At 40.7% G+C, this 15809-nt stretch overlaps 1 protein-coding gene across 6 annotated transcripts in view; it reads right to left on the bottom strand.

Annotated features, from left to right (window-relative positions):
- Window positions 1-15809, bottom strand: part of LOC124139815 (serine/threonine-protein phosphatase with EF-hands 2-like) — a 101516-nt gene that overhangs the window by 37353 nt on the left and 48354 nt on the right. For all 6 annotated transcript variants that reach the window (XM_048387650.1, XM_048387652.1, XM_048387648.1 and 3 more), the window contains one exon: window positions 7039-7144. In XM_048387650.1, coding sequence (XP_048243607.1) covers window positions 7039-7144 — 106 coding nt within the window. The remainder of the gene's footprint in view (window positions 1-7038; window positions 7145-15809) is intronic.

Here is a 15809-nt window from a genome sequence, read left to right on the forward strand (position 1 = left end):
GATCAGTGTGATATACTTGTGTGGCATGTGAAACATGATCAGTGTGATATACTTGCGTGGCATGTGAAACATGATCAGTGTGATATATTCTTGTCTGGCATGTGAAACATGATCAGTGTGACATACTTGTATGGCATGTGAAACATGATCAGTGTGATATATTTGTATGGCATGTGAAACATGATCAGTGTGATATATACTTGTGTGGCATGTGAAACATGATCAGTGTGATATACTTGTATGGCATGTGAAAAATGATCAGTGTGATATACTTGTGTGGCATGTGAAACATAATCAGTGTGATACATACTTGTATGGCATGTGAAACATGATCAGTCCGATATACTTGTATGGCATGTGAAACATGATCAGTGTGATATACTTGTATGGCATGTGAAACATGATCAGTGTGATACATGTATATACTTGTGTGGCATGTGAAACATGATCAGTGTGATATACTTGTATGGCATGTGAAACATGATCAGTGTGTGATATACTTGTATGGCATGTGAAACATGATCAGTGTGATAAACTTGTATGGCATGTGAAACATGATCAGTGTGATATATTTGTATGTCATGTGAAACATGATCAGTGTGATATATTTGTGTGGCATGTGAAACATGATCAGTGTGAAATACTTGTGTGGCATGTGAAACATGATCAGTGTGATATACTTGTATGGCATGTGAAACATGATCAGTGTGATACATACTTGTATGGCATGTGAAACATAATCAGTGTCATATACTTGTGTGGCATGTGAAACATGATCAGTGTGATATACTTGTATGGCATGTGAAACATGATCAGTGTGATATTCTTGTGTGGCATGTGAAACATGATCAGTGTGATATACTTGTATGGCATGTGAAACATGATCAGTGTGATATACTTGTATGGTATGTGAAACATGATCAGTGTGATACATGTATATACTTGTGTGGCATGTGAAACATGATCAGTGTGATATACTTGTGTGGCATGTGAAACATGATCAGTGTGATATACTTGTATGGCATGTGAAACATGATCAGTGTGATATACTTGTATGGCATGTGAAACATGATCAGTGTGATACATGTATATACTTGTGTGGCATGTGAAACATAATCAGTGTGATATACTTGTATGGCATGTGAAACAAGATCAGTGTGATATATTTGTATGTCATGTGAAACATGATCAGTGTGATATTCTTGTGTGGCATGTGAAACATGATCAGTGTGATATACTTGTGTGGCATGTGAAACATGATCAGTGTGATATACTTGCGTGGCACGTGAAACATGATCAGTGTGATATATTCTTGTCTGGCATGTGAAACATGATCAGTGTGACATACTTGTATGGCATGTGAAACATGATCAGTGTGATATATTTGTATGGCATGTGAAACATGATCAGTGTGATATATACTTGTGTGGCATGTGAAACATGATCAGTGTGATATACTTGTATGGCATGTGAAAAATGATCAGTGTGATATACTTGTGTGGCATGTGAAACATAATCAGTGTGATACATACTTGTATGGCATGTGAAACATGATCAGTCCGATATACTTGTATGGCATGTGAAACATGATCAGTGTGATATACTTGTATGGCATGTGAAACATGATCAGTGTGATACATGTATATACTTGTGTGGCATGTGAAACATGATCAGTGTGATATACTTGTATGGCATGTGAAACATGATCAGTGTGTGATATACTTGTATGGCATGTGAAACATGATCAGTGTGATAAACTTGTATGGCATGTGAAACATGATCAGTGTGATATATTTGTATGTCATGTGAAACATGATCAGTGTGATATATTTGTGTGGCATGTGAAACATGATCAGTGTGAAATACTTGTGTGGCATGTGAAACATGATCAGTGTGATATACTTGTATGGCATGTGAAACATGATCAGTGTGATACATACTTGTATGGCATGTGAAACATAATCAGTGTCATATACTTGTGTGGCATGTGAAACATGATCAGTGTGATATACTTGTATGGCATGTGAAACATGATCAGTGTGATATTCTTGTGTGGCATGTGAAACATGATCAGTGTGATATACTTGTATGGCATGTGAAACATGATCAGTGTGATATACTTGTATGGTATGTGAAACATGATCAGTGTGATACAGGTATATACTTGTGTGGCATGTGAAACATGATCAGTGTGATATACTTGTGTGGCATGTGAAACATGATCAGTGTGATATACTTGTATGGCATGTGAAACATGATCAGTGTGATATACTTGTATGGCATGTGAAACATGATCAGTGTGATACATGTATATACTTGTGTGGCATGTGAAACATAATCAGTGTGATATACTTGTATGGCATGTGAAACAAGATCAGTGTGATATATTTGTATGTCATGTGAAACATGATCAGTGTGATATTCTTGTGTGGCATGTGAAACATGATCAGTGTGATATACTTGTGTGGCATGTGAAACATGATCAGTGTGATATACTTGCGTGGCACGTGAAACATGATCAGTGTGATATATTCTTGTCTGGCATGTGAAACATGATCAGTGTGACATACTTGTATGGCATGTGAAACATGATCAGTGTGATATATTTGTATGGCATGTGAAACATGATCAGTGTGATATATACTTGTGTGGCATGTGAAACATGATCAGTGTGATATACTTGTATGGCATGTGAAAAATGATCAGTGTGATATACTTGTGTGGCATGTGAAACATAATCAGTGTGATACATACTTGTATGGCATGTGAAACATGATCAGTCCGATATACTTGTATGGCATGTGAAACATGATCAGTGTGATATACTTGTATGGCATGTGAAACATGATCAGTGTGATACATGTATATACTTGTGTGGCATGTGAAACATGATCAGTGTGATATACTTGTATGGCATGTGAAACATGATCAGTGTGTGATATACTTGTATGGCATGTGAAACATGATCAGTGTGATAAACTTGTATGGCATGTGAAACATGATCAGTGTGATATATTTGTATGTCATGTGAAACATGATCAGTGTGATATATTTGTGTGGCATGTGAAACATGATCAGTGTGAAATACTTGTGTGGCATGTGAAACATGATCAGTGTGATATACTTGTATGGCATGTGAAACATGATCAGTGTGATACATACTTGTATGGTATGTGAAATTTGATCAGTGATCCTATTTGCTGGTACAGGAAAGTTGACGACACCTTTGTCATCCTAAAACAAGACCAAAACCCAACCCTGCTACTTCATCTTAACAACCAACAACACCCCCCAGTACAGTTCACCATCGAAATAGAAAAGGACAACCAACTGCCCTTCCTTGATGTCCTTGTCTGCAGAAGCCCAACAAACAGAATCCAGACCAGTGTCTACCGGTAGCCCACCCACACCGACCAGTATATCCACAACTCTAACCACCCTCTTAGAACCAAGACTGGCATCATCTCCACCCTCACCAAACAGGCCATCAACCTTTCCTCTGCTGACCCCAAACCTGAGATCGAACACCTCCGCCAAGTCTTCACTCACCTCAACAATTATCCACCCAATCTCGTCGACAAAGTCATCGCCTCTGTGCTACATCCCACACCCAGACCTGCGACCCTTAAACCCGAATCAGCGCCCTTCTGCATCGCCCTCCCGTTCATAGGAAAAGCCTCTCACATTATCAGCCGCCTCCTCAAACAGCAAGCCAACATCGACACCCACTTCACCAGCTCCAACTCCCTCAACACCCTGCTAAGAGCCAACAGCAGGAACACAACCAAACTCCAAGAGCCTAAAGGTGTAGTTTACAAAATTGACTGCAACTGTGGACAATCTTACGTAGGTGAAACATTCCGCCCAATCAACACCAGAATGAAAGTGCATAAAACCTCCACCATTAAATCCGACAGCAAATTAGCCATCTCGGACCATATCAGCAACTGTCCCAATCACATCATCAACTGGGACAACGTCCAAATCCTCGCCAACAACCTCCATGATTTCACTAAAAGAAAACTAACAGAAGCAGTCCACATTCGCCGCCACAAGCCATGAATCAACAGAGATCTACCACCTATGTGTTCACTGTCCATCGTGTTGTGACAGCAGCATCCCTTTGTTGTCAACACCTACCAATGTTATCCCACTCATGTATGCAATTGTTGTTACTGTTTATCCTCCACCTACTATATATATTCTGTACTATGTCCCTCATTCAGTCTTGCTTGACAACGGTAAAAGGATCTATACCGAAACGTCGCTTTTCACAGTATTAAAGAAGTTGTTATCCATAATATTGTGTCTATCTTGAAACATGACCAGTGTGATATAAACTTGTGTGGCATGTGAAACATGATCAGTGTAATATACTTGTGTGGCATGTGAAACACGATCAGTGTGAAATACTTGTATGGCATGTGAAACATATCAGTGTGAGATAATAGTATTAAATGTGAAACATGATCAGCATGATTTACTACAACATGGTAGAGTACGTGTGAATGTGTTTCTGTCAATATATAGTTTACAGTTAGGATATTGTTTCAGTATAATTCTTATTTACTCTGTAAGCTTGGTCTTCAAGCTTTGCTCTATATCATGATGGCCATGGTTTGTTTTGTCGATGGTTATTAACTGCAGGGATATGATGCAGCAGCAGTTGATGATCCAGCATGGGAATTGACGAGTGGAGCCCTCCCATCTACAGGTTTGTGGTAATTAGTATAAGTAACGAGGGGCATTTCCTGATGGTCAACAACCAGGATATCAATATATCATCGTCCTTGCCATCTAGTATACTCGGAGCATACATATCAGTGGAGTGGATTAAATTACTGGCATTAGGATGTTGTGATGAAGCCACCAGGCCCATGTTGTGATGATGTAGAAGTAGCTGTCGTTTGCTCTGTGAGGATCAATAATGCCTTGACATATGATTAATGTTATACCCTTCTCTGTCATCATGCGCACGAACGACTAGAGCTTGTGACAGAACTAGGACCATTGGGAAAACAAACATCAGCCCTTATTCATCACAATATTTGTTGCAGTTGATTACTGTTAGCTTGTGTTATTGGCATATCTCAACATTACTGGAATGGACATTGCTACACGGATGCAAGTTAACACAATCATAGAGTTCTATTGGATCAATGTCAAACTGGCATGTCAATCATATGATAAGCATAAAAACAAATCAGGATTCATCACAATCTCTTTGTAAGTGTCTGTAGAACAGCATCATTATTTTTCTTCTAAGTGACATGTGTTATCCAAGTATGGTGACAGTGACATGGGAGAATGAGGAATGATGTAGCCTTTGGCTTGATGTACTGGCCACCCTGGCTGACCGTACTGGCGCCAGGCACAGTAACCATGCTGATTGTTATCCCATATGGTTAAGATACAGGTGTGATAACATTATTTTATGTAGTACTTTGGCATCTTTAAATGTGAAAAACCTATAAGGTATACTCACACGCAAAAGAAACGCAAGTGGTTTTAAGCAAATAGGTAACAAACATGGAACCATAAATTGATACGAGTTTTAGCATGTAGTGAAGCCAGTGGTGTTATCAATATTTTTGGTTGCATTTTGGAAGCCCTGAGTAAAAACCCAACATAAAAAACAAATCGCCAAAACGCACCATTTCAATGAATATGTGGGTATCATGCACCCATTTCACGCAAAATCTAAAATGCACGAACTGTAGTTGGTATAAAACTGGCTGATTCTTGGACCTACCACTCCTTGGTCAACAATGCCACGACTAACTCAAATTCAGAGAAACCAGGCTATCGGATGTTTGGAAGCTGGAGAGTCTGTCCAAGATGTTGCCCGTCATTTCAACTTTAACATAACCACAATTTACCGTCTCCTGCATCGACACAATGCTACACAGACTACAGATGACCTTCCTCGAAGCGGTCATCCTAGGGTCACCACACCTCGACAAGATCGGCAGATTACCCGTCAACACCAGCGACATCCATTCCTAACTGCAAGTGAAAGTGCTCGACAGACCATAGGAACACATAATCGACACATTAGCCGGGACACTGTGATCCGACGTCTCTGATCCAACAACCTCAGATGTCGCCGACCAGCACGTCGTTCTGTTCTCCAACCATGGCATCGACAAGCACAACTTCAGTGGGCACAGGGTCATCGCAATTGGAGTGGAGGTGTGTCATCTTCTCTGATGAAAGTCGCTTTTGTGTATCCCATGCAGACGGAAGAGTCAGAATTTGGCGGTGTCGAGGTGATCGTTTTGCTGACAGAAACGTTGTGGAAAGGGATCCATGGGGTGGACCTGGCGTCATGATATGGGCAGGGATTGGACTTAATGCCAGACTTGGACCCATGTGCTTTCTGAATGTTGGTCAAGGTCGGGGACACGGCGTCACTGCTCAGCGGTATATCGACCAAGTGATCAGACCCCACATTGTTCCATTTTTTGCACAACATCAACAACACATTTTCCAACAGGACAAAGCTCGTCCCCATGTTGCCAGAGCTACCATGGCCTTTCTGCAACAACACATCATCCATGTTCTACCGTGGCCAGCCCTCAGCCCTGATCTGAACCCCATCGAACACTTGTGGGATGAGGTTCAAAGGCGTCTGCACAATGTGCGCCCAGTCCCTAAAACTGCCGATGAACTATGCACAGCTGCTCTGGATGTGTGCAGGAGGATCCCTAGGGCCTTCACAAATCGTCTGATCCACTCAGTGTACAGGAGATGTGTGGCAGTGATCAATGCTAATGGTGGTCACACTAGGTATTGACTGACATTTTGGGTATTGACCCGAAACTGTGTAAGCCCTTAACATTTGAAAAAAACAATTATGTCATCTGCTTTTTAATCCATTAAACTGTCTTCAGTCAAATTTTTGTCAATCTTGCCCTATTAGTATTTCTTGTCTTTACTGTTGAAAATAAATAACATGTATACTGCATACTCGACTTGCGTTTCTTTTGTGTGTAAGTATATATATATACAGGTCCATGAACATGTCTGCTTACTCACCATATATGGTTGGATGATGGGTTGGACTGAAGGCATGTAGTATCTTAGGCTGAATCGTGTCTTTCCCATCAAATTCTGACAGCATGCTGTTGAAGAAGTTGTACAACTGCAAGACAAGGAGTGGGGTTTAGTTTGGTCAGTCATTTCCTTTGAAGTCTTTTGATGACGGTCTAGTAAATATCCAGCTGTGAGAAGTTCAATGTGACTTGATGAAATAACTACAAAATTTAAACATTGCTTGCTAAAAGGAGCATTCAAACTTGTGTAAACATTAGTCTTCTGTTCAGTCCTTTGGGAATGTTATGATTAATACAGCATAATGTAGTAAAATCTGTATATATGCCAACTTTTCCTCTCCTTTCACACAAATCATTTTGTTAAAAAAATAAGCCAAAATTGATAACAGGTTTAATTGAAAATGACTCTTTGGACAAAACTATTATTAGATATGTAAGCACCAAAGCATTAGCAATTAATTTTAAAATTCCCCATTTAACATCAATTCATAAATAAGTACTGCGACTTTAAAATGTGTGAATGCCAATGAAAGTAGGGCTAATATCTGATTAGAAGTAATTCAAGTATACAATAAGAGTGTAAGATATATGTAGTAAATTAAATAATGCAGGATGTTCATAGTACATGACTGACACCAGCATAGTTAACCATGTCTGAGAATTGTAACCTGATCATCTGCTATATACAAAGAAAATCGTCACCATCCAGAAATGTATGATAAGCGTGTTTCGTTTCATTTTTCTCTTGAGATTCTTTCCATGATTGGATTTATATTTTGGTAGTTCAAGGCAAACTGCTTTAAGTTGTTTACATTCTGTTTATCCAAAATGTGTTGGGCTGTATGCTTTTACTAAGGATTAAATAAATACAGCCCTTAAACATACACTTGAACCCCTCTGTGTTGAACTTGGATGTGTTAAATTTCAGGTAGTCTCAAACTCACCTTCCCTTTTATATTTATCATCATTTATACTTGGATCTGTCAATCTGGATGTGTTGAATGCCCGGTTGTCTCGACCTCATTTAAATTTCTCCTCATGACTCAAACAGTTCAAAATAATTCATAACATCCACACAACGCACACGCCAAACATTCAACTTTCAACTCACTTCACAATGGAGTGAACTCATTGCGACTAATGGAGTTACATAAAAGGCAGGATACCTTCTAACAATATGACATCAGCCAATCAAGCCTAATTAACAAGCACACCTTATGTCTATCGCCAACATTATTGTTTGTGGTTATTATAATGGCAAGTCACCAGAGTTATCTCCCTTGCCCCCTTCATCTGTAACATCTGCCAATAAACACTGAAGTTTAACAAGCGTGTTCCTGGTTTGTAGTTATCGCATTGGGTGATAAGTAAAGATTTAACTGGTGTGGTGACAGCGTGGAAGCGTATTCAACCTTCAGTAGCAACTGATGAGACTGGTGAACGTCTCCAAGGCGATATCGTAGCATCACGCTCTCACTAGGATAGGTAAACGCATTGATGTTTTGATTATTTCGTGCTAGTAACTCCACGTGTTACCACAATGGCATAAACACACAGGGCTCCAAAACAGTGGATTCTCACAAAGAATGAGACAATTCCTTTGAGGGATGGAAACAAAATTTGTTGTACACCTTATCAACAGATACCGCATTTACCCCTTTATTAGAAGTAGGTGTTAGTAGTTGGCTAAAGAAATCTCGTGCAAACCCAAACAGGGCGTTCACTGACGATGGCGAGGGTGTTGCCGAGGCATGGCGTAAAACTGCCGTTCAGAAAGTTAGTACTTTAGAACTAATGTTAGGCCAGATTGCCAGCTATTGTCCTGTCATATCAAGGGGTACAATAGTGAGAAGTTCAACTTCATTACCGTACATATGGCAATCAATTTGCCTTCATTATGGGTAGATGAGAGACCAGAGGACTTATACCAGGGTTTAACAGCATTTATTGAGGACAACTTGCTTCAGGGCGACTCAGGTATTACTCATCACGGCGGGGAGATCCCAGAAGATGAGGAAGTCTCACCTACTGTAGAGAATCTCATAGTACTGACATGGCTACGACTTCTACACAATGACCTCCCTAGCTTAGTTAAGCAACGGTACGGGACCGAGTTACGTTCACACACACTTGCCTAAATCAAACCTGAAATCTCTCAGGCTTTGGACTCATTGTTAGAGGAAATATGCACATCAGAAGATGTAAAGGTTATGGGATCTCAGGCCGAGTCGCGTAGCCAGTATCCAAAGTGATATTTTTAGAATTCAAAATCTTGTCCGATCTGCACAGCAGCAAAACGGTCAAATGTAAACTACTTTTTGAGTGAATCCAAATTTTTACCGGAGAGGGAGCGCAAGTATATGATGAAGACAAGGCAGATCGCACACATTTTTGATGATACACCCTCAAGTGATGAGCAGGATTTGTGCTCAAATACTGATGTGACAGATAATAACACATTAGCAAGGGTAGTCCATGTTGAGGAATCTCCATACATGGATGCCTTCTTCCACCACCGGTGCGTTCGCCTCATCATTAGTCAAAAGGCCATCTGGAGGATACCGTCTTGTAACTTCATATGGGGATGAAGGACGCTACAGCAAACCCAACCATCATTGCTCCATTGATTCTACCCGTCGACAAATCAGCCAATGGAAGTACCTCATCACCACTGACCTGTCCAGTGCCTTCTAACAAATTCCTCTGTCGAAGGATTCTTTGAAGTATTGTGGGGTGGCAACGCCATTCGGTGGAGTGAGGGTTTATGTACGATCAGCGATGGGAATGCCCGATAGACTGCCTTGGAGGAACTCATGTGCCGTGTTCTCAGCGATCTTATTGAAAAGGGTATAGTAGCGAAGCTTGCTGACAATTTATATTGTGGATCATCACCCTCTGAGTTGTTTGAAAACTGGCAGTTGGTTCTACAGGCTATGGATAAAAACAACTTGAAACTGTCCCCCAACAAGACATTCATTGCTCCACGTTCAGTTACTATTTTAGGATGGAAGTGGCAAGACGGGTCTATCAAAACAAGTCCTCATCGCATTGCCACTCTGTCCTGCGTGCTTCCAACAACTGTTTCTGGATTACGATAATTCATTGGAGCCTACAAAATTTTGTCACGGGTACTCCCACACTGTGTGGCAACAATAGGTTCTCTTGATTCTTTAACTGCAGGACGCAGTCCAGTGATAAAGTTGCATGGACTGATGACCTAGTGGATGCCTTTCACTCTGCTGTTTACACCATCAGATAGGACTAGAAGGAAATGCTCTCAAATGGTTTACATCATACTTAGATGTTCTCTCTTGTGGGGTTCTCCAAGGGTCAGTTCTGGGCCCCATTCTTTTCACACTGTACACTAAAAGTTTGGGTCATATCATCTCTAAGCAGCTACTGAACTATCATTGCTATGCCAATGATACGCAACTGATGAAGACTTTCATGCCATCTGAAACTGAAACAGAGCTTCAAAATGTCGAAGATTGCACCAGAGCCATCCAGTCGTGGATGACTTAGAACAAACTGAAAATAAACGACAAGTTAACAAGATTCTAGTTGGTGATTCCAATATCGAATTCTCAAAATCTGTGAAATATCTTGGCGTTTATCTGGACAGTGGACTAACTATGGAACAACATGTAAGCCATGTCTCAAAGTCCTGCTTCTTTCATCTCTGCAACACCGGAAGTGTTCGACATCTACTCACAAAAGAAGCTGCACACACTTTGGCTAGATCTTTAGTTATATCACGGCTTAACTATTGCAACAGTCTCATGAGTAAATCACAAATGATCAACTCCACAGGCTCCAATTTAACACCTGCTCTGATGTCGCTGCACTGGTTACCACTTAAAGCCAGAATTGAATTCAGTATTCTAACCCTGGCCTATAAATGCTTCATGGAAACAGCCCCATTATATCTCACCGAACTACTGCCTAAATACAAGCCTTCCAGATCTCTCCGTTCTCAGAATAACCACCTGTTACAAGTCCCAGAAATCCTTCTCAAAACATTTGGTCAGAGATCTTTCCAGTTCTGCGCTTCCTCGCTATGGAACAAACTACCATCTGATCTTAAGCTGTCGCCATCGCTTTCATCCTTTAAGGCTCATCTGAAAACACACCTTTTCAGACAACACTATCATCTCTACTCCCCTTTCATTAGCAATATTTGCTAAAACTATGTAGCGCTATGAGCATTAACTTGGTGAATGGAATCTGGCGCATTATAAATGGACTTGTTATGTTATGTTATGCTCAAAAATCCTCAGCCATGAATAAAACAATCACTCTTCCACATCCTGATGATTAGCTTTGGATTGTTACAGATGGGACTTTAAGAAAACCAGGTATTGGCACTACAATGTACCTTGTCCGAGATGGAAAAACGAAATTAGCCAGATTTTTCAGTGCAAAGTTGAAACCACTTCAGATATCTTGGATCCCATGTGAGGTTGAAGCATTGTCGATTGCTGCTGCTGCCATCAGGCACTTCAGCCCATACTTGATACAATCATGCCACAAAACACACGTCCTCACAGATAGTAAACCTTGTGTACTTGCCTTTCGGAAATTGTGCAAGGGAGAGTTCTCAGCAAGTCCAAGGGTATCAACTTTTTCTCTCTGTTGTAAGTCAGTATCAATCCACAATAGATCACCTAGCAGGAACGTCTAACATTCCTTCAGATATTGCCAGCAGAAATGCACCTGAGTGTTCTGACCAATCTTGTCAAATATGCTCCTTCATTGAAACCATGGAAGACTCTGTCGTATGAAGCACCACAGTTGAGGATATAATGTCCGGGAAAACCTGTTTGCCATTTATGACTCGCAGTACATGGCGATCATTACAGGGGGAATGTAATGATTTGAGGCATACTCATGCTCACCTAGTTCAAGGCACACGCCCCTCCAAGAAACTGACCAATATCAAAGATATCAAACGTTATCTAGCTGTTGCCACTATGGCTAAAGACGGATTATTGGTCGTAAAGTATGCTGATCCCTTGCAACCGCCAAGAGAGTGTGTCATTATCCCCCGTAGGGTTATTGACGGTGTTGTAACTGCTTTACACCTCAAGTTAAACCATCCCTCAGCATATCAACTAAAGAAGGTTCTGCATAGATACTTTTATGCCCTCGATTTTGACAAAACAATTGAACAATTTCAACAGACAGACACCAACAGTAAGAGTCGAACAATCAACATCCGAACCACCAGAAGTGATAGGAATTGCCTATGCAGCTGATGTGATGCGCCGAGAGCGACAAATGATTTTTGTACCCAGAGAGTGTATATCATCATATACAGAATCATGTCTCATTAAAGATGAGGAGGCATGTACCCTGCGTGATGCTCTTATTCGCTTGTGTGTAGGCATGTGTCCACTTGAAGGCCCTAGAAGAGTCATTCGTGTTGATCATGCCCCAGGATTTCTCTCCTTGCAAAACAACCCCTTCCTGCTGAAGCACAGATTGTCACTTGAGATAGGCCATGTTAGAAACGTTAATAAAAATCGAGTGGCTGAGAAAGCTATTCAAGAATTGGAACTTGAAATTCTACGAACAGATCCGTCAAGGGGACCGATCTCATCAACAACCCTGGCTGTTGCTGTTGCCTCATTAAACACATGCATTCGTCAAGGTGGTCTCTCAGCTCGAGAAGTTTTGACCTAACGAGACCAATTTTCTCACTTACAGATTCCTATGTTAGACAGAACATTAATATCCTCTCAACACGAATCTCGTGTGAAAAACCACCCTCATAGTGTTAAAGCCAAAGCTGGAAATGGCAACTTACCAGCACACCAGGTCTTAAAGGTCGGGGACATTGTGTATTTGAAATCAGATCGGAACAAAGCTTGCTCTCGTTCACAGTATCTCGTCACCAGTGTTGATGGCCCATGGTGTGATATACGCAAGTTTGTTGGAACACAACTGAGAGACACTGCATATCGTGTCCAGTCTTTAGATTGCTATCATGTCTCGCCAACCCTTCCAGAACCCCAAGTCAGCCAAATTGACAAAGATGAGTCCAACGAGTCAGTCATGGTAGACATTGAGAACACAGACAAGAGTCCACATCAACCTTTAGAGGCTCTGCCAGAACGTGTCATGGTTCAACCCCTGTTCAATCAAAATGGAAGCGAACCTCCACAATACCCAGATCCTCCCTCAGAGATAGTCCAGCCTCCAGAACCCATACAGGGCAGTAGCCAACCACTTACACCTAGCCGCCCAAAACGGGAAAGAAGGAGACCCTCACATCTTCAAGATTTTGAGTTAGATTTTTTAAATGTTTTTTTTCATTGGGGCAAAATAATACCCTAGAACCTGATGTTAGTCTGTCCTATGATGGTTCTAATACTGTGTTGTGTTTGCTTACAATGTCAGCGGATTAAAACATAAATACTTGTGTTTGCGAGTACGCCAAAAGGGGCAGAATAATCCCCATGAACCTGAGGTAAGTCTGTCCAATGATGGTTCATCAGTACTCTTCTTTTTCAGTTTATTTAAAAAAATTGACTTTTCTTGTGACTTTATGAACAAAAAGGGACTTATAGTGCTTAATGAATAAGTATTTCATAAATTCAATAATCCTGGACTTTATAAAACAGGCAGTTATTTCGCAATTTTTACTACGATAAATGTCAATGATTGTCCAACCATTGGTTTAACCTCATTATCCTCCCGTAGAGAAGGAGAAAAGGTTGTCACGCCAACATTATTGTTTGTGGTTATTATAATGGCAAGTCACCAGAGTTATCTCCCTTGATCCTCTGTCGCATTGGGTGATAACGGTTTAACTGGCGGATGGTGCAAGCTGATTACTGTATACAATTCGGCAGCATGCTACTTAAGTGTTCACACGTGACTGCCGATGACAAATGACAATTGAGAAATAAGTAAAACGGATCAAGATTATAATAGTGAGATAGGACATGAACAATGATGAACATGAATCCAGATGGGGGTCGTGAGATGGATGATACCCCTGAGATGCCGCCCCCTTTACTTCCAGCAGCCTGAACTGAACTTTACGTACACCTTGAAATCTAGTGTTGCATCCGGAATTGGTAATAATCTCTCATATCATAATGTTTGAATTTCGAAAATTCACTTTGTTAGTTGTCTCGAACCCCAGATAACTCACACTGTTTCCAGGTCCCCATGAATTTGAGTTCGACTGTACCAGTGCTGGAAACTTTCACCTTAAAGAGTGTGACCCCAAGATTAAGCCCCTTTTACACAGGGCTGCGACCTTTGTGCCACCTTTGAGCGATCAAAAACTGGCCAGGACGCTCAATGGTCGCCTAAACCCAGCTCCAGCAGTTGTTCAGCATTAACTGCTCGAGTTGTTCAGTGTCTGCAACCACAATAAAACACTGCAGGTACAAGCCCTCCATTTATAGTCAGGCTGACAAGGCACTACAGGTATATCGAAGGAGGCAGAAGACTTGCCGTGGTGTCTCAAGGGTTGTCGTGGTTGCCGAATGGAGTCATTGTTCAGTGCACGCTGTTGGTTGCCCAAAGGAGGCACAAGGGAGGCAGAAGCATCGCCCAGATTAACGGAATACATCTGCAGCAGAACGCATCTTCTACCTTGCGACCATTGGGCGACCACTGTGCCTTCATTTTGCAACAACGGCAATGCTTGTGCCTCCCTTCTGCCTCCTTTGAGCCACCTTTGAGCAACCAACCTTCCTGTGTAAAGGCCCCATTACATGCCCTCTGGGATGTCACAAATGTTCCACTGATTGCAGAGGAAATGGGTGCTTCGTGCCCATCATTGTACCCATTATACTGAAAACCTTGAAAGATGTAGTTACACACTTTCATGAAAGGGGGTCTAATTCTGATATTGTATTGATTTAAGTGACTAGACAAAACTGAGTTTAAAATAAATTATCAAAAAGCTCACTGAAGTTTAATTATTTCAGAAAATACACCATGAAATTATTATAAGATATTTTTGAAAAGTTGTCTTTGATTATCATAACTGTTCAGAATGAGCTAAGACCCTGCAATAATGTCAGGGTTATGAACACAACTCTAGTGTATGCTAAATGTCACTGGTTATTACTTGTTATAGCCATCAGTATGTCCATCTGTCCATCTGTAATCATTGTTTATCCGGAGCATATTTCCTAAACCGTACAACCTAGCTTCACAAAACTTGGTACACTTACCAATCAGGCTCAGTAGTAGTGCCTTTTGCTATTTAGAGATTTTTAGAATTTTTTATTTTTGTCGTTTCCATGGAAATATGATGAACTTAGGAAATTTAAGGGTACTGCTCTTGTCCAGAGCATATTTTCTAAACCGTACAACCTAGCTTCACAAAACTTGGTACACTTAACAATCATTCTCAGTGGAAGTGCCTTTTGCTATTTAGAGATTTTTAGAATTTTATATTTTTGTCGTTTCCATGGAAATATGATGAACTTAGGGAATTTGAGGGTAGTGCTCTTGTCCACACCATATCTCCCGAACCATACAACTTAGCATCTCAAACGTTTTTACACCTATCAAGCAGGTTATGTAGTGGTGCCTTTGCTATTAACAGATTTTTTTCTTTTTTTTTCTTTTTTCAATTTAAATTGAAAATTGATGAACTTACATAAATCCTATTGTCTTATACATGCAAGAACATTTTTTTCTAAGGTGTACTATTTACCGATATCATATACTATATATGAGATCTACTCCTCCTCCAGTTTCCAGAGAATATCACAATAAATAAACTAT

The sequence above is a fragment of the Haliotis rufescens genome, unplaced genomic scaffold (assembly GCF_023055435.1).
Source record: "Haliotis rufescens isolate VD_foot unplaced genomic scaffold, xgHalRufe1.0.p SCAF_7, whole genome shotgun sequence".
NCBI lineage: Eukaryota > Metazoa > Mollusca > Gastropoda > Lepetellida > Haliotidae > Haliotis > Haliotis rufescens.